The sequence below is a fragment of the Tachypleus tridentatus genome, chromosome 13 (assembly GCF_004210375.1).
Source record: "Tachypleus tridentatus isolate NWPU-2018 chromosome 13, ASM421037v1, whole genome shotgun sequence".
Classification (NCBI taxonomy): Eukaryota; Metazoa; Arthropoda; class Merostomata; order Xiphosura; family Limulidae; genus Tachypleus; species Tachypleus tridentatus.
This window is the reverse complement of record NC_134837.1, coordinates 5,561,024-5,581,052: the sequence shown is the minus strand read 5'-3', so window position 1 is coordinate 5,581,052 and position 20,029 is coordinate 5,561,024. Positions and strand designations below refer to the sequence as shown.

The window sequence follows — 20,029 nt, the reverse complement described above, 5'->3', positions numbered from 1 at the left end:
GAGACCAAACTCCTTAGTAAACTATTACCGTGTGAGACCAAACTCCTTAGTAAACTATTACCGTGTGAGACCAAACTCCTTAGTAAACTATTACCGTGTGTGACCAAACTCCTCAGTAAACTATTACTGTGTGAGACCAAACTCCTTAGTAAACTCTTACCGTGTGTGACCAAACTCCTTAATAAACTATTGTCATGCGAGACCAAACTCCTTAATAAACTATTGTCATGCGAGACCAAACTCCACTAATAAACTATTGTCATGCGAGACCAAACTCCACTAATAAACTATTGTCATGCGAGACCAAACTCCTTAATAAACTATTGTCATGCGAGACCAAACTTTCATTAAACTATTGTAATGTGAGACCAAACTCCTTAACAAACTATTGTCACGTCAGACTGAACTCTTTATTAAACTATTGTCACGTCAAACTGAACTCTTTATTAAACTATTGTCACGTCAAACTGAACTCTTTATTAAACTATTGTCACGTCAGACTGAACGCTTTATTAAACTATTGTCATGTCAGACTGAACTCTTGCTGCTTCTGGCTACGTTATTCTTCAACTATTTATCTCTTTTCCATTTATCTTTTCTGGTAAGCGAGAGGTTCACGAGTTTTAATTCTAAAAGTGCAAAACAACACTAGTTGAAATTATCACAGAACTGTCATTTTTTAATGGGTCTTGTTTGTGATGTAAAAAGAATGTAGTAATCGGACTTGTTAAAATGTCTTTTAGTGGCAACTGTTTGTGGTTTAACCAGGTGAGAGAGCGCTCATCTGACATCTAAGTCTCTTATGTGAACCTGCTGAGGAAATGATACAACTTAAATTACCACCTAGTGCAGCGTGATAACGTAAAGTTACTTCTACAAATTACTCAGTATTAATTTCAAAACATCAGCAACACCACAGTGAACAAAGAACATCCAGTGCGATTGATGGACCAACCACAGTCCAACCAGAGGACAAGAGCTGGGAAAATGGTGGTATTTACTGACCAAATAATGCTATAACTGATTAATTTCAATTAATTAAAGTTAGCGGTAGGTGCTTTTAGCCAGTTGCCTTTTTTTTGTTACTAGATCAATAAAACAAAAGTTAACTGAGGTCGATGCCTTCCATGGTTCAATATTGGTGATGGTAAAAAATAGGTTTAGTAATTTGGTGGAGATCCAAATAATTGAACCCGAGACTGTTGAATAATGAGACCCTCCCACGTGTTTGTCTGTGCTATTGAATTTTAGTTATAAATTTAAGTTATAGCAATACCTCAATTACTTAAAACACATGGTTGGAATTTCGAAAATTGCAATAATTGAAAAATCCCAATATTCATTAGTAGATTATCTCAAGACAATAGATAGAAATGAAATTTTGATTAACCGACTGTTGGAATAATAAAAACAATAGTAATCAGAAACATTAATATTGACTAATCGATCTAATTGTACTTTCGACTAATTGGTTAGTTTACATAACACTAATAAACGTAACTTCTGTTCATAGGAAATAAATTAAAACATCTAGTCCTACAATGAAGAAAAGATCAGGGTCTTTAACTCAACTCTAATGAATCATCCAGTTCTACAGTGGAGGGAAGGTAAGGATCCTTTCTCTCAACTTGGTTAGATTACCCAGTTCTACAGTGGAGAGAAGGTAAGGGCTCCTTACCTCAACTCTAATGAATCATCCAGTTCTACAGTAGAGGGAAGGCAAGGATCCTTTACCTCAACTTGGTTAGATTACCCAGTTCTACAGTGGAGAGAAGGTTAGGGCCCCTTACCTCAACTCTAATGAATCATCCAGTTCTACAGTAGAGGGAAGGTAAGGATCCTATACCTCAACTTGGTTAGATTACCCAGTTCTACAGTGGAGAGAAGGTTAGGGCCCCTAACCTCACATTGGTTAGGTTACCCAGTTCAACAATGAAGGGAAGGTTAGGGCCTTTCTCCTCAATATGGTTAGTTGGTTTGGCGTTTTATGGCGTAAAGCAACTAGGCTATCTGCGCCAAACATCCGGTAAAAAGTTAAAATTAAAATAAAATGATTAAAATGCATAAAAGGAATCAAGGTAAAACAAAATAAATTTAATTTTTCAATTAAAAAACAAATATCATTAAATGCAATTATTACATTTGGTCTATAGTGGTAAAAGAAAAACTACAGTGATACAAGTTGTAAAGGACCTTCTGAAGCATAATTGTAATTCTCATAACTCGCCAGGATGACTGATGGGTAAGTTCAAAAATCAGCATTAGTCACCTAAGTTGGCCTTTCCAGTCATGGTCTCGAGTTATTTGACGTTACGGCTATTTCCTACTTGCAAATCAAACTAGTTGTACTTTAATTATTAAAATGGAATCACATTAAAACGGTCTAATTTATAAATTAAAAATAGCATTAAAAAGATAAATGGCCTTTAAAAAACTAAAAACATTTCTAAAAGGTGGACAGTGTCACCATCACTAATAATACTGCCTAACGTTATGGATAAACCTTGGGACAGAACGTGTTTAAAATAGTACCATCGTTAAGAGTCATAACGATGGCAAGACAGTAAAAATGTGGCTTATTGTGACCCAAGTGTTACACAGACAACACATTGGTGCATCAGTCCCAGGTAAAAGAAAATGATAAGTTAAAAACTGTGACCAATGCGTAATCTAGTTAGAACTTCCTCTTTCCGATCCTTACGGAAGCACGACGGCCAAAGTCTAATAGTATTTTAATTGGAATAGCTTGTTTTCACATTGCTCATTCCAAGTCAACTGCCAAGTGACACGGAGCTGAGCCTTAAATACGGGACCATAGTCCACGTATGGAAAAGGCACAGCAGTGATAGTGCTAGAGCAGACAGATTTCTTTGATGTGTCGGCGAGCTCGTTTCCGCGAATAACAACGTAACCTAATATCCAGAAAATCTAAATAGAAATAGATATTAATGAGAAATGGGTCAGTCGGTTTCAAATATCGTCGAGAATAGGGTAAGAACTAACGTAAAGTGATTCCAGGGCCAGAATAGAGTCAGTATAAACAGAGCAATTTGAGAACTGCTTAGCTTCTATGTGATTCAGGGCAAAAAAAAAAAAAAAAAGGCATACAGTTCAGCAGTGAACAGAGAAACTGTAGAGGGGATTTTGTGTGCAACCACCAAACCACAACAAACTATGGCAGAGCCCACAGAGTCACCTGATTTCGAAACATCCATATAAATAGGAATGGAAGGATGGTTCGAATGATGTTCAGCAAATAACAAACAGTACTTCCAATCACAAGAATCTGCTTTTCTCAGATGACTAGAAGAAAGGTCACATGTAGGGATTGTAATAAACCATGGTGGAACGGGCCGACCAGTGTATACATCAACATTAACCAAGGAAAGACCTAATTCATCCAACTGCACCTGGATACGTAGGCCAAAAGGAAAAATGGCAGCTCGTCTGTTCTGAAAAGCACGGCCCACCGAGGACGGAAAACACTACCCCAGGTGAGATGCTGTGGTAAGGATCAAAGTTTCAAAGTATAAAGACTGTTGCAAATGACGGAGGTGTAGAGAGGGTTTATGAGACTGTGTATAAGCTCTGAACTGGGGAAGTGCAGAAAGTCCTGGTGCAGAGCCGAAGTCCCTGATGATAAATGGAGTCTATCATTTTCAAGGTCAAGGTCCTGGCAGAGCCATACACAGTCCAGTTTTTATGGAGTAAGAGCACAATACATCTTTAGCATAGGACATCAATCTGCTCCCTGAGTGGAGGAAGAGAGGACAAAGAGGATGTTCAGTGCTCTTGTACATTTGATCCATAGCTACTTGATGTGTGGTATAAAGGTCAGCTTACGGTCAAAGATAAGCCCCAAGAACTTTGTCTTAGGGACCACAAGCAGCACAACTTCACCGATACAGAGTTCATGATCAGGGTGAATACCCCATTGGCAGAAAAAGTGCATGCAAAGGGTTTAAAACAGAGAGAAGTTAAAACCGTTTGCTGTGGTCCACTTTATTAAATGATTGAGAGCAGTCTGTAGCTGCCACTCAGTATACCTAATGTTTGACGACTGACATGAGATGTGAAATTCGTCGAAATGAATCCTGTTTGCAACAGTAAGAGGGAGTAGTTCAGTGATGGCATTAAGCTTTATACTGAAAAGTGTGACACTCAAACTACGGCCCTGAAGGACTCCACATTCCTGTAGAAAAGAATGGGAAAGTGTCAAACCCACACAAACTTGGAATCGCCTGTCGATCAATTTTTGAAATAAAATGGGCAAATGATCTATATAAATATCATACTTCCATGTAGTATCATAAGCCTTCTCAAAATCAAAGAATGTTGATACAAGATGTTGTTGTTTGAGAAATGCTTCTCTGATTGATGTTTCAAGCCGAATCAGGTGGTCCACTGTGGAGTGCTGTTGTTGGAACCCACACTGGGTTGGCTAGAGGTGTTTGTTTGACGAACTAAAGAAGACGAGCATTAATCATCCTCTCTAACGTCTTACAGAGACAGCTCATGAAAGCAAATGGACGGTAGTTTGAGGGAATTTTGGTATCCTTCCAAGACTTAGAGAAAGGTAGGACAATAGCCTGGAACCAGGAAAAATATTCTCCTGCCAGATCCAGTTAAAAACAATCAGAAGAATAGCAAGAGAAGTAGGAGAGAGATGGTGCAGCATTTCATAGTGTACATTATCAGGCCCAACTGATGCACTGTCAGACCGATGAAGGACAAGTTTGCATTCCACCAGTGTAAAGGGATGATTATAGTCATAGAGACAATCAACTAGAAAGGAAAGATGTGATCGCTCTGCCCCAGTCTTGATGGTTAAAAAGGTGGAGGAAGAAGCAGAAGTGCTAGATATCCGGCAAAAGCTTTCACCAAGAGTATTGGTAATGCTCCAGGGATCAGCTAACTTTCTTGTCATCTGAGAGCAAAATTGAGAGGGGTACAAATTTATATTGCCCACTGACCTTTCGAATCTTGTCCCATATGACCTTGGAACTGGTGATAGAAGATAAGCTTGTTGGGAACTTAATCCAAGATTCCTTCTGGCTTTGACATCTTACCTGCTGAGCATGTGCATGGGGCCTGATGGAAACCCATGCGATTCGAGCGTGGGATACCTACAAAATGTATCCTAGGCCTGTTTTTGAGCCTTCTGTGCCATCTGGCTGGCTGGATTTCACCACGGACGAAAATATCATGGAAAATGTGTCGAGGTATTAGGAATACATTGAGCAGCTGCCTGTATGATTCAGTCAGTTACTGCTGCCACATAGTCGTCACAGACGATGGCAGGATCAAGTCCTACAAGAGCAGTGAAGGAGAGCCAGTTGCCTTGATCCACTTTCCACTGTGGCACGCTGGTCAGTTGGCATCGACCACGGTTAGTCTCTCTCAAAATTATAAGAAAATTATCACTTCCTCATGAGTTATTGTCAATCCTCCAAGAAAAGTGGGAGAATAGTGAAGGGGAGCAAACTGAGAGATCAACAGCAGTAAAGGACTGAATAGGTGCATAAAAATAAGTATAAGAACTAATATTGGAAATATAAAGGTTGTGATTTGAGAGCATACACTCTATGAAACGATTCCTCTCATGAATATCAGTACTTCACCAGAGAGTATTATGTCTATTAAAGTCTCCTAGGATTAAAAAGGGAGATGGTAATGGTTCAACGAGAGCATCAAGGTCTGATTGATCACACGTTGAGAGAACAAACAGTGATGGTACGATCCAAGGAAATGGATGGCTGTGACTTCCAAGGGTGTGTCGAGTGGCAAAGACAGGGTGGGCACATACTGATTAACCAACAGTGCCACCCCTCCATGCACTCGTCCATCACACAACCTGTCATTTCGTACAAATAAAACTGTTAAAAGATGACTATGCCTGCAGGTTTCAGAAATGTTTCATGTAAGGAAAGACATACAGGATGATAGGAAGCAATTGGTGCTTTGATGTCATCCAGATTAGAACGTAAACCTCGACAGTTCAATTGTAATCTAGGTGGCCATTTTGATTTATGTAGGCGAATTGAATGGATAGAGTCCTGTTTCCCACCACGTCTTTTATCTTTATCCAAGGGAGTCTGTTGACGTCCATGGATCCTGCCTTAAGTCGATTGGGCAGGTTTTTGTCATTGGAAGAAGATTCCAGCGACTGAGGACATGAATGAATGTTTGCATCTTGGGATGGGAGAAGATGTACCCCAGAAAATGCTTGTACCCAGAACCAAAGGAAGTGGATCTTGGGGTTTGCTGGAATGAATGTTAGGGACATAGATGGGTGTTGACGTTGATTCAACTTTTTTAACCATAGAGGTCAAAAGACTTTTCATATGGTTTGAGAACGATTCTTTTAGAAGCACAGAGAGATAAGTCTGCACTTCCACTGTAGTAGTGGAACGAAATGCAGCAGCATAGTCCAAGATGAAGTGGTGGACAGCAACATTCAAAGCCTCAGGAAAAGTAATGTTTTGAGTCGACTTCAAACGCTTCATCTTTTTCTTTCCAACCTCTTAGGGTAAGAATGAAAGTAGAATGAGTGAGAGCCACTGCAATTGATGCAATGAAAGTCCATTTCACACTCACTGGCATCGTGGCCCTTACCACTGCAATGAGCACACCTAAAAGGAACCATGACATGATGAATTCAAGTGACCAAACCACTGACAGTGAAAACATCCAGGGTTTGGAATGTATGGCTGTACTTTGCATTTAAGATAATGTGTCTTGATGGTGGCAGGTAAATGCAGTAATGTAAATGTTAAAATGAGGACATTGGTCAGCGTCATAATTCCATCTTTGCAAGTGGAGATATGCCTCACTGTAGAGACTATTTGGGCAGAGAAACCAGCAAGAATATCCGACTTGAGGATGTTCTTCAAATTCATTTCAACAATAAGTCCTCGTGACGAATTCAAAGTAACTTCGGGAGTAACCTCAATAGGTATATCCCAATTGCCTACGAATGTGAGAGGAATTCACTGTGTTTAAGAGAAGATGTTTCCAGCAATATGCCACCAGAGCAAAGCTTTTTGACTGACTTTGGAGAGCCAGTAAGTCCCTCTAGTCCTTTCTGAATAAAAAAGGGAGACATTTGCCCTAAAGGTTTGACTGAAAGAGAATGTAGTATAATAAAATGAGGTACAGGTGTTACAGATGTTGAAGATTGCTGCTCAGAATCTTCAAGACGTGGTCGTTTACTTACGGACTGTTTTTCACCATTTTATTTTATTTTTTATTTGATGGATCCATAATGAAAAAGAATGTTTCGGCACCCACTGACCGAACCTACCTTGGAAAGGACGCATTACAATGCCAAACGAGGACACTGCAGCAATACTAGGGTTTCCTGAGCACAAAACCCAAACACCAGCAACAGATACTATGTCCACAACACTTGTTGGAACATCCAACACTGGTAATTGGTTGACCCTAGCCTAAGTAGACCAGCCAATTGACCCTAAGGGTCCATCCCCAGGCCGTCCGTCTACAGGAATTCAAGGTCTAAGCAGTGTGTTAGGGCTGGAACCTTCAACCACCAGAATCCTCTCCTCCTTTTCAAGAGTCACAACACACAGGAAACACGTGAGTGTATGTTTAGATTCCAGAGGAGGTAAACTGAAAGAACATAACCTTCCCTTGGAGGTCCCGTCACTGCAAACAGGAATCCACACCGAGGGGAAACTTGGTTAAATTACCCTCTTCTACAGTGGAGGTAAGGTTGTGGCTTTTTACCTCATTTTGGTTTGATTACTCAGTTCTACAGTGGAGGATAAGCTAGGACCCTTTATTTCTATGAAAGACACAGTACAACAGTTGAACAGCCCGAGAACAACTCCCAACAAAACCATTCAAGGTGATATAGACTGGTCCACGTTAGAGCAAAGTAGTGTTATCAGAAATACTTCAATTTGAGAAACCAAAATAATTAACTGATCTGATAAACAAGATAGGACCTGTGATACTGTGAGGATCACAATGTCAGCCAACTGACAACTGAAGGGATTGTGAAGCCACATGTCTGCCCTGTATATATTTGCCACTTTTAAGCGTATATACCTTTCACTTATTTTCTATTTAAGGCCCATTGTCACACTTAAAGATTTGTGTAAGTGAAAATGTTTATAATAATTTTTATGAATGCACGTATTATTTTCATCCATTTAACTTTAGTTTTGCGTTTTCATGATTACGAATAATTCATAACCTGATTAATTTTTGGTGTTATAAATGGTTAAGAGTACACTTGTCACAGCAATAATACATTTCGTACTGACATTTCACCTTGTATTTACAATTCCATTTAAAGGGTTTATTTTGTAGTCTTTCAAATGAATTTAAGTTTTCTGAGTTTTTAACAGATCTATATCTTTATTTAAAATGCTGAGATTCATTAAGTGGTTCCTATTTCATTGATCGAGTATGAAAACGAATTATATTTGGTTTTGTACCATTTTGTGAAGTTTAAACTATCACCTACCTTAAGAGTATATGAATATATATTCTTGATTCAAGGATAGATGTATACGTCCTTTGTTAAGAGAATTTCTAATATATTTATTTATCACTGTTCATAAGCTTTTGCTTTAAATCACCCAACTATGACACAGCTTGCAACTGAGACCAATGATAGTCTTCTGATAATTCAATGTATCCTTTTAAATTTAAGGTTATAAATTAAAAACTAACTCCTTAGGTCCGTGCATTTATCAAAACAAACACTTAAAAAAACTGTCATCACAGATTTAAATGACAATAACCAGGTTTTTAAGCAAGAAATGACTTTGATATTAATCATTCATGAACTTCAGGGCCCGGCATGGCCAAGCGTGTTACTGCGTGCAATTCAGTTAATCTGAGGGTCGCGGGTTCGCATCCCGGTCGCACAAAACATGCTCGCCCTTTCAGCCGTCGGGACGTTATATGTGACGGTCAATCCCACTATTCGTTGGTAAAAGAGTAGCCCAAAAGTTGGCGGTGGGTGGTGATGACCAGCTGCCTTCCCCCTAGTCTTACACTGCTAAATTAGGGACGGCTATCACATATAGCCCTCGAGTAGCTTTGTGCAAAATTCAAAAACAAACAAACAAACATGAACTTCATAGAATAATAATCATAACAAAACCTGATATTATAAACAAAACTAAATTCCATTGTAAAGCAAAACCTGATATTACACATAAAACTGAATTCCATTGTAAAGCAAAACCTGATATTACACAAAACTGAAATTCATTATAAAGCAAAACCTGATATTACACAAAACTGAAATTCATTATAAAGCAAAACCTGATATTACACAAAACTGAAATTCATTGTAAAGCAAAACCTGATATTACACAAAACTGAAATTCATTGTAAAGCAAAACCTGATATTACACAAAACTGAATTCCATTGTAAAGCAAAACCTGATATTACACACAAAACTGAATTCCATTGTAAAGCAAAACCTGATATTACACACAAAACTGAATTTCATTGTAAAACAAAACCTGATATTACACACAAAACTGAATTCCATTGTAAAGCAAAACCTGATATTACACACAAAACTGAATTCCATTGTAAAGCAAAACCTGATATTACACACAAAACTGAATTTCATTGTAAAGCAAAACCTGATATTACACACAAAACTGAATTCCATTGTAAAACAAAACCTGATATTACACACAAAACTGAATTCCATTGTAAAACAAAACCTGATATTACACACAAAACTGAATTCCATTGTAAAACAAAACCTTATATTACACACAAAACTAAATTCCATTGTAAAGCAAAACCTGATATTACACAAAACTGAATTCCATTGTAAAACAAAACCTAATATTACACAAAACTGAATTCCATTGTAAAACAAAACCTGATATTACACACAAAACTAAATATAATTGTAAAGCAAAACCTGATATTACACAAAACTGAATTTCATTGTAAAACAAAACCTGATATTACACACAAAACTGAATTCCATTGTAAGCAAAACCTGATATTACACAAAACTGAATTCCATTGTAAAACAAAACCTGATATTACACACACAACTGAATTCCATTGTAATTCAAAACCTGATATTACACACACAACTGAATTCCATTGTGAAACAAAACCTAATATTACACAAAACTGAATTCCATTGTAAAACAAAACCTGATATTACACACAAAACTGAATTCCATTGTGAAACAAAACCTAATATTACACAAAACTGAATTTCATTGTCAAACAAAACCTGATATTACACACAAAACTGAATTCCATTGTAAGCAAAACCTGATATTACACAAAACTGAATTCCATTGTAAAACAAAACCTGATATTACACACACAACTGAATTCCATTGTAATTCAAAACCTGATATTACACACACAACTGAATTCCATTGTGAAACAAAACCTAATATTACACAAAACTGAATTCCATTGTAAAACAAAACCTGATATTACACACAAAACTGAATTCCATTGTGAAACAAAACCTAATATTACACAAAACTGAATTCCATTGTAAACCAAAACCTAATATTACACAAAACTGAATTCCATTGTAAAACAAAACCTGATATTACACACAAAACTGAATTCCATTGTAAAACAAAACCTGATATTACACACAAAACTAAATTTAATTGTAAAGCAAAACCTGATATTACACAAAACTGAATTTCATTGTAAAACAAAACATGATATTACACACAAAACTGAATTCCATTGTAAAACAAAACCTGATATTACATACAAAACTGAATTCCATTGTAAAACAAAACCTGATTATACACACAAAACTGAATTCCATTGTAAGCAAAACCTGATATTACACAAAACTGAATTCCATTGTAAATCAAAACCTGATATTACACACAAAACTGAATTCAATTGTAAAACAAAACCTGATATTACACACAAAACTGAATTCCATTGTAAGCAAAACCTGATATTACACAAAACTGAATTCCATTGTAAAACAAAACCTGATATTACACAAAACTGAATTCCATTGTAAAACAAAACCTGATATTACACAAAACTGAATTTCATTGTAAAACAAAACCTGATATTACACACAAAACTGAATTCCATTGTAAAACAAAACCTGATTATACACACAAAACTGAATTCTATTGTAAGCAAAACCTGATATTACACAAAACTGAATTCCATTGTAAAACAAAACCTAATATTACACAAAACTGAATTTCATTGTAAAACAAACCCTGATATTACACACAAAACTGAATTCCATTGTAAAACAAAACCTGATATTACACACAAAACTGAATTTCATTGTAAAACAAAACCTGATATTACAAACAAAACTGAATTTCATTGTAAAACAAACCCTGATATTACACACAAAACTGAATTTCATTGTAAAACAAACCCTGATATTACACACAAAACTGAATTTCATTGTAAAACAGACCCTGATATTACACACAAAACTGAATTCCATTGTAAAACAAAACCTGATATTACACAAAACTGAATTCCATTGTAAGCAAAACCTGATATTACACAAAACTGAATTTCATTGTAAAACAAAACCTGATATTACACAAAACTGAATTTCATTGTAAAACAAAACCTGATATTACACACACAACTGAATTCCATTGTAAATCAAAACCTGATATTACACACACAACTGAATTCCATTGTAAATCAAAACCTGATATTACACACAAAACTGAATTCCATTGTGAAACAAAACCTAATATTACACAAAACTGAATTCCATTGTAAAACAAAACCTGATATTACACACAAAACTGAATTCCATTGTAAAACAAAACCTGATATTACACACAAAACTAAATTTAATTGTAAAGCAAAACCTGATATTACACACAAAACTAAATTTAATTGTAAAGCAAAACCTGGTATTACACACACAACTGAATTCTATTGTAAATCAAAACCTGATATTACACACAAAACTGAATTCCATTGTGAAACAAAACCTAATATTACACAAAACTGAATTCCATTGTAAAACAAAACCTGATGTTACACACAAAACTGAATTCCATTGTAAAGCAAAACCTGATATTACACAAAACTGAATTCCATTGTAAAACAAAACCTGATATTACACACAAAACTGAATTTCATTGTAAAACAAAACCTGATATTACATACAAAACTGAATTTCATTGTAAAACAAACCCTGATATTACACACAAAACTGAATTCCATTGTAAAACAAAACCTGATATTACACACAAAACTGAATTCCATTGTAAAACAAAACCTGATATTACACACAAAACTGAATTCCATTGTAAAGCAAAACCTGATATTACACAAAACTGAATTCCATTGTAAAGCAAAACCTGATTATACACACAAAACTGAATTTCATTGTAAAACAAAACCTGATTATACACACAAAACTGAATTCCATTGTAAGCAAAACCTGATATTACACAAAACTGAATTCCATTGTAAAGCAAAACCTGGTATTACACACACAACTGAATTCTATTGTAAATCAAAACCTGATATTACACACAAAACTGAATTCCATTGTGAAACAAAACCTAATATTACACAAAACTGAATTCCATTGTAAAACAAAACCTGATGTTACACACAAAACTGAATTCCATTGTAAAGCAAAACCTGATATTACACAAAACTGAATTCCATTGTAAAACAAAACCTGATATTACACACAAAACTGAATTTCATTGTAAAACAAAACCTGATATTACATACAAAACTGAATTTCATTGTAAAACAAACCCTGATATTACACACAAAACTGAATTCCATTGTAAAACAAAACCTTATATTACACACAAAACTGAATTCCATTGTAAAACAAAACCTGATATTACACACAAAACTGAATTCCATTGTAAAGCAAAACCTGATATTACACAAAACTGAATTCCATTGTAAAGCAAAACCTGATTATACACACAAAACTGAATTTCATTGTAAAACAAAACCTGATTATACACACAAAACTGAATTCCATTGTAAGCAAAACCTGATATTACACAAAACTGAATTCCATTGTAAAACAAAACCTGATATTACACACACAATTGAATTCCATTGTAAATCAAAACCTGATATTACACACAAAACTGAAATTCATTGTAATACAAAACCTGATATTACACACACAACTGAATTCCATTGTAAAACAAAACCTGATATTACACAATACTGAATTTCATTGTAAAACAAAACCTGATATTACACACAAAACTAAATTTAATTGTAAAGCAAAACCTGATATTACACACAAAACTAAATTTAATTGTAAAGCAAAACCTGATATTACACACAAAACTGAATTCCATTGTAAAACAAACCCTGATATTACACACAAAACAGAATTCCATTGTAAAACAAAACCTGATATTATACACAAAACTGAAATCCATTGTAAAACAAAACCTGGTATTACACAAAACTGAATTCCATTGTAAAACAAAACCTGATATTACACACAAAACTAAATTTAATTGTAAAGCAAAACCTGATATTACACACAAAACTAAATTTAATTGTAAAGCAAAACCTGATATTACACACAAAACTGAATTCCATTGTAAAACAAAACCTGATATTACACACAAAACTAAATTTAATTGTAAAGCAAAACCTGATATTACACAAAACTGAATTTCGTTGTAAAACAAAACCTGATACTACACACAAAACTGAATTTTGTTGTAAAACAAAACCTGATATTACACACAAAATTGAATTTCATTGTAAAACAAACCCTGATATTACACACAAAACTGAATTTCATTGTAAAACAAACCCTGATATTACACACAAAACTGAATTCCATTGTAAAACAAACCCTGATATTACACACAAAACTGAAATCCATTGTAAAACAAAACCTGATATTATACACAAAACTGAAATCCATTGTAAAACAAAACCTGGTATTACACACAAAACTGAATTCCATTGTAAAACATAACCTGGTATTACACACAAAAGTGAATTCCACTGTGTCTATTTAAACACGTTCAAAAGGTTCTCAATTAACATCACAATTAATAAAGATCAAATGTTTCAAACAAGACCCAAAACTTGAGTGATTTTGAAAAGTTGACTATTTGTTCTTCTGAAAAATAGTGAAGTGTTCAAGTGATCAAGTTCCAGGTTTGTAAACATTACAACTTTTGTAGGTGATTCTTTGTGTTAACTTCTTGACCAAAACAATGGTCAAAATCAGGTTTAGCATTTTTTCAGTTACAAAGTATCACTGGTCATCAACAACAGCATCTTGAACACATTAACAACTTAAAACATTAAGTTTGTTAAAGGTTGAAATGGAACTACTCACAAACTATTAACATTTAAGATCAGCTATAAAATATAATTATATTTATATATATTGTTTATGAGCATTAATAAAAACATGGATGATACACCAATATAACATTGAATTAAACATTTATGATTTAGTCGTCTTTTTCACATGATGAGGAAAAGTATCAAGTCATAGTACCAACTGTAACATTACAGTGAAAAATCATGTTTTCTACACACTTATTATTGTACTAGTTGGTTTAAAAACACAAACCTGTTCCATCTTCTCTCCTGTGGAATTTGTTTCCTTCTCCTAATACTTACTTTATGTATCTTGGTTATTTCTTCAGTGAACACAGTTCTCTGTGTGTCTTATGTTATATGAAAAACATCCAATGTTGTTTGTCAACCCACAAACTGAAATAAATCTGTTTTTGGTAGATGGAGACAGCTTTTACTAAATTTTACCTAAGGTTGTGGTGTTACTGTAATACAACATCTCTGGAGATTGTAAAGCCAATAACAACTGGAAGCTGTAGAGACAACCAGCAGGTTTTCTGTCAAGTGAACTGGAGAAACAAAGCTGAAAGGTAGCAAAATGTTGAACACATTACCAGTACAGCACATGTGGATACGATCATGAAGGGATACACCAAAAAGCAAGTCCTAAAAGATGTCAGTAAAGAAGGTTTATTGGTGTTAATATGAGTGTCTACCTACAGAATTCTCAGAAGGTGTGAACAGTCATGGACAAAACAGTGAGAGTGATTACCCTCCTTGGAGATAGAAACTACTATGACTATTATATCCATAGAAGAAGCAAGAGCAACACAAATCAAGCCTTATAATTCCCAATGTTATATTATTACAACTTTTAAAAATTTCCAGGTTTTACATGACCCCTGATTTGTTACCAACTATTACACAATTTTAATATTTGTGTTATGCAAGACACATCTCTTCACCAACAGAAATGTATCCACTTTGAAAGCTAATTCTTCAATGACATAAATCTGTGTTTATTAGTTCATGTATACTACAACTTTTTCAATACATAAAACAATGTCTTTCCACAGTACACATACACACATCTGTAACACTCACCTTTTCTGATGACACCACATGTAACAAGTCACTGTTTTAATTATAATATACAATACATATACTTCTTTAAAATTGGCATATTAAAGAGAAAGGTAATTATTGTTTACATATATTGTTAATACTGGTTTCACCTCCACTGTATTGTAATGTTATTAATTTCTACTTTATCAAGTTGTTCATTTTCAAATTCAACAAAATTGTTATCTAGTAAATACATCATAATATTTCATCATCACTAAACAGAACTGTTTAAGTAACTGACTGGATAATTATTACAGCTGAATGCTATACTTTTAAAGTCAAGTATGAAATGTTCTCACTTTTAAATATAACAATTGAAACAAATATTAGATGCTAAATGTATGCTACAAATGTATGTTTACATTCAAAGTAAAATGTGTAATAAACTGTTTACATTCAAAGAAGTAAAATGTGTAACAAATGTATGTTTACATTTAAAGTAAAATGTGTAATAAACTGTTTACATTTAAGCAAGTAAAATGTGTAACAAATGTATGTTTACATTTAAGCAAGTAAAATGTGTAACAAATGTATGTTTACATTTAAGCAAGTAAAATGTGTAACAAACTATATTTAAATTCAAGGTAAATTTAATGACAATAATACTTCAATACATTGATTCTTTATCTCATACTTCAGATAAGAGACTAATACCAGTAAAAAAAATTATATTGCAAACAAAAGAAGTCTTCCAACCTTTCAATTCACTAAGAGTGAAAATAAAGTTCACTTGTTAGGTTTCCTTTTACACATTTAGTTTCATATAGATGACGTGAACCCTAAAATATCACAAACCAGTTAAGTCTTCAAACAGCTAAGCTTTAACTAGATGTTCTGTTGTTCATAAGATGGTGATTAATCACAGACCTGGTAAGATAGCTTGTCTTTAACTGGATGTACTGTTGTTCTTTAGATGTTGATTAATCATAGACAAGGTAAGACAGCTTGACTTTAACTGGATGTACTGTTGTTCATAATATGGTGATTAATCAAAGAACAGGTAAGACAGCTTGACTTTTACTGGATGTACTGTTGTTCATAAGATGGTGATTAATCACAGACCAGGTAAGACAGCTTGACTTTAACTGGATGTACTGTTGTTCTTTAGATGGCGATTAATCATAGACAAGGTAAGACAGCTTGTCTTTAACTGGATGTACTGTTGTTCTTTAGATGTTGATTAATCATATACAAGGTAAGACAGCTTGACTTTAACTGGATGTACTGTTGTTCATAATATGGTGATTAATCACAGACCAAGTAAGACAGCTTGACTTTAACTGGATGTACTGTTGTTCACAAGATGGTGATTAATCAAAGAACAGGTAAGACAGCTTGACTTTTACTGGATGTACTGTTCATAAGATGGTGATTAATCACAGACCAGGTAAGACAGCTTGACTTTAACTGGATGTACTGTTGTTCTTTAGATGGTGATTAATCACAGACCTGGTAAGACAGCTTGACTTTAACTGGATGTACTGTTGTTCATAAGATGGTGATTAATCACAGACCAGGTAAGACAGCTTGACTTTAACTGGATGTACTGTTGTTCTTTAGATGGCGATTAATCATAGACAAGGTAAGACAGCTTGTCTTTAACTGGATGTACTGTTGTTCTTTAGATGTTGATTAATCATATACAAGGTAAGACAGCTTGACTTTAACTGGATGTACTGTTGTTCATAATATGGTGATTAATCACAGACCAAGTAAGACAGCTTGACTTTAACTGGATGTACTGTTGTTCTTTAGATGGTGATTAATCACAGACCTGGTAAGACAGCTTGACTTTAACTGGATGTACTGTTGTTCATAAGATGGTGATTAATCACAGACCAGGTAAGACAGCTTGACTTTAACTGGATGTACTGTTGTTCTTTAGATGGCGATTAATCATAGACAAGGTAAGACAGCTTGTCTTTAACTGGATGTACTGTTGTTCTTTAGATGTTGATTAATCATATACAAGGTAAGACAGCTTGACTTTAACTGGATGTACTGTTGTTCATAATATGGTGATTAATCACAGACCAAGTAAGACAGCTTGACTTTAACTGGATGTACTGTTGTTCACAAGATGGTGATTAATCAAAGAACAGGTAAGACAGCTTGACTTTTACTGGATGTACTGTTCATAAGATGGTGATTAATCACAGACCAGGTAAGACAGCTTGACTTTAACTGGATGTACTGTTGTTCTTTAGATGGTGATTAATCACAGACCTGGTAAGACAGCTTGACTTTAACTGGATGTACTGTTGTTCACAAGATGGCAATTAATAAAAGAACAGGTAAGACAGCTTGACTTTAACTGGATGTACTGTTGTTCATAAGTTGGTGATTAATCACAGACCTGGTAAGACAGCTTGACTTCTGGATGTACCATTCTTTAGATGGTGATTAATCACAGACCAAGTAAGACAGCTTGACTTTAACTAGATGTACTTTTGTTCTTTAGATGGTGATTAATCATAAACTAGTTAAGTCTTCAAACAGCCAAGCTTTAACTAGATGTTTTGTTGTTCATAAGATGGTGATTATTCACAGACCAGGTAAGACAGCTTGACTTTAAATGGATGTACTGTTCAATAGATGGTAGTTAATCACAGACCAGGTAAGACAGCTTGACTTTAAATGGATGTACTGTTCAATAGGTAGTAGTTAATCACAGACCTGGTAAAGCAGCTTGACTTTCACTGGATGTACTGTTGTTCTTTAGATGGTGATTAATCAAAGAACAGGTAAGACAGCTTGACTTTAACTGGATGTTCTGTTCTTTTGATGGTGATTAATCAAAGAACAGGTAAGACAGCTTGACTTTAACTAGATGTACTGTTGTTCTTTAGATGGTGATTAATCATAGACCAGTTAAGTGTTCAAACAGCCAAGCTTTAACTAGATGTTCTGTTGTTCATAAGATGGTGATTAATCATAGACCAGGTAAGACAGCTTGACTTTAACTAGATGTACTTTTGTTCTTTAGATGGTGATTAATCACAAACTAGTTAAATCTTCAAACAGCCAAGCTTTAACTAGATGTTTTGTTGTTCATAAGATGGTGATTATTCACAGACCTGGTAAGACAGCTTGTCTTTAAATGGATGTATCGTTCAATAGATGGTAGTCAATCACAGACCAGGTAAGACAGTTTGACCTTAACTTGATGTACTGTTCTTTAGATAGTGATTAATCACAGAACAGATAAGTCTTTGGACAGTTTGACTATAACCTAGATGTACTCTTATTCTTTAGATGTGGTGGGAGTTTCAGTGGAACTGGCAGTTGGTTGAACAACTAATGGTTGGCTAATTGTTGCAGGAAGGGTATTGGCTGTTGACTTTCCAGGAGAGCAACTCTGTGATACAACAAGAGATGATGACGACTGCATAGGCAGAGGTCCTAGGCCTTGAACAATGCTAACAGCTGCCGAACCTGTCATTTGCTGTCCTAAACCAGCTGTAACAGTACCTGTTGGATGGAGTGCTATTCCACCAGAGGGGGTAATGATCCTAGCAAACAGAGGCTGACCTTTACATCCTTTGACTGGTGCTACAGTCTGAGACATAGGGATCACTTTGATGCCTTGAAGAGCTTTGACATTAAGAGGGGTGACAGCTGCTCCTCGAATCCCCTGCTGGGCTGCAGTGGCCATTATAACAGCTGGAGGAGCTCCTGGTGCAGCCATCATGTAAGTTTGTGTAGTTTTTAGAGACCCCTGGCAAGCTGAAACACAAAACAAGCTCATGTACAGAGACAAAATAAACTAGGTTAACCAGGGTGTTTATTTATGTAGGTTTAGTCTAAAATTCAAAAGTGTTGTAATCTTACAAAAACTGCTCACAACTACCTCTAACCAAAGTAAGAGCAAACTCACCAAACACTACAGCAGATGAAGAACCAGGGGAACTTGTGGCAAATATTACACTGGGTAGCGATGAGCCTAAAGAAACTGAGGTTCCACCAGCTGCAAACTGATTTGTTCCTTTGGGAGACATAACAAGGGTTTGAGAAGGCTTTCCTGGCAATGGACTGGTGGCCACACTGCTGGAGGGCCCTGAAGAGTTGGCTGCTTTTGCTGGACTGGAACTGTGAGATGTGGGTATAGGAATAGGAGTAACCTGTGTAGCAGAGTTTATGGCTTCAAGTTGGGCAGCCTGCAGTAGTCCCAACTGTCCCTGAGTAACAGATAGAAGCTTTGGCTGGGAAATCAAGACGTTTGGAGAGAGAGATGTCGTTGTTGCATTTGACCCTTGAGTCATTAAAGTCAATCTGTTTAACCTAAATAAATTATAGAAAAGTAATAAATTCTAACAGAGGTTAAATGTGCCATTTCAGGGTTTGTATAAAGTTATAAAGGCATCTCCAATTATTAAGTATAGAAAACCAAGAGAAAGAAACTCAGTATCAGTGAAACTGGTATAAGTGACAAAGAAGTTACTGTCTGTTCAGCTCAACACAAGTATTATTTAGCTACTTTAAAGTACATCTTAAATTGTGAATTTCTAGTCACATTAAACATTTTAATGACAAGGAAGAAATAGACAAACAGACCAAAATTAAAGTAAAAAATAAATAAACCTTTAAATTAAAATTAGAAAT

The 20,029-nt window shown here is 35.1% G+C and overlaps 1 protein-coding gene across 1 annotated transcript in view; it reads right to left on the bottom strand.

Moving 5' to 3' along the window:
- Positions 1 to 15,300: 15,300 nt before the first annotated feature.
- LOC143240289 (uncharacterized) overlaps positions 15,301 to 20,029 on the bottom strand; it is an 81,522-nt gene continuing 76,793 nt past the window's right edge. The window contains exons 22-23 of the mRNA XM_076482500.1: positions 19,305 to 19,708; positions 15,301 to 19,153 (exon numbers count right to left, since the gene is read on the bottom strand). Coding sequence (XP_076338615.1) covers positions 18,672 to 19,153; positions 19,305 to 19,708 — 886 coding nt within the window. The 3' untranslated portion in view covers positions 15,301 to 18,671. The remainder of the gene's footprint in view (positions 19,154 to 19,304; positions 19,709 to 20,029) is intronic.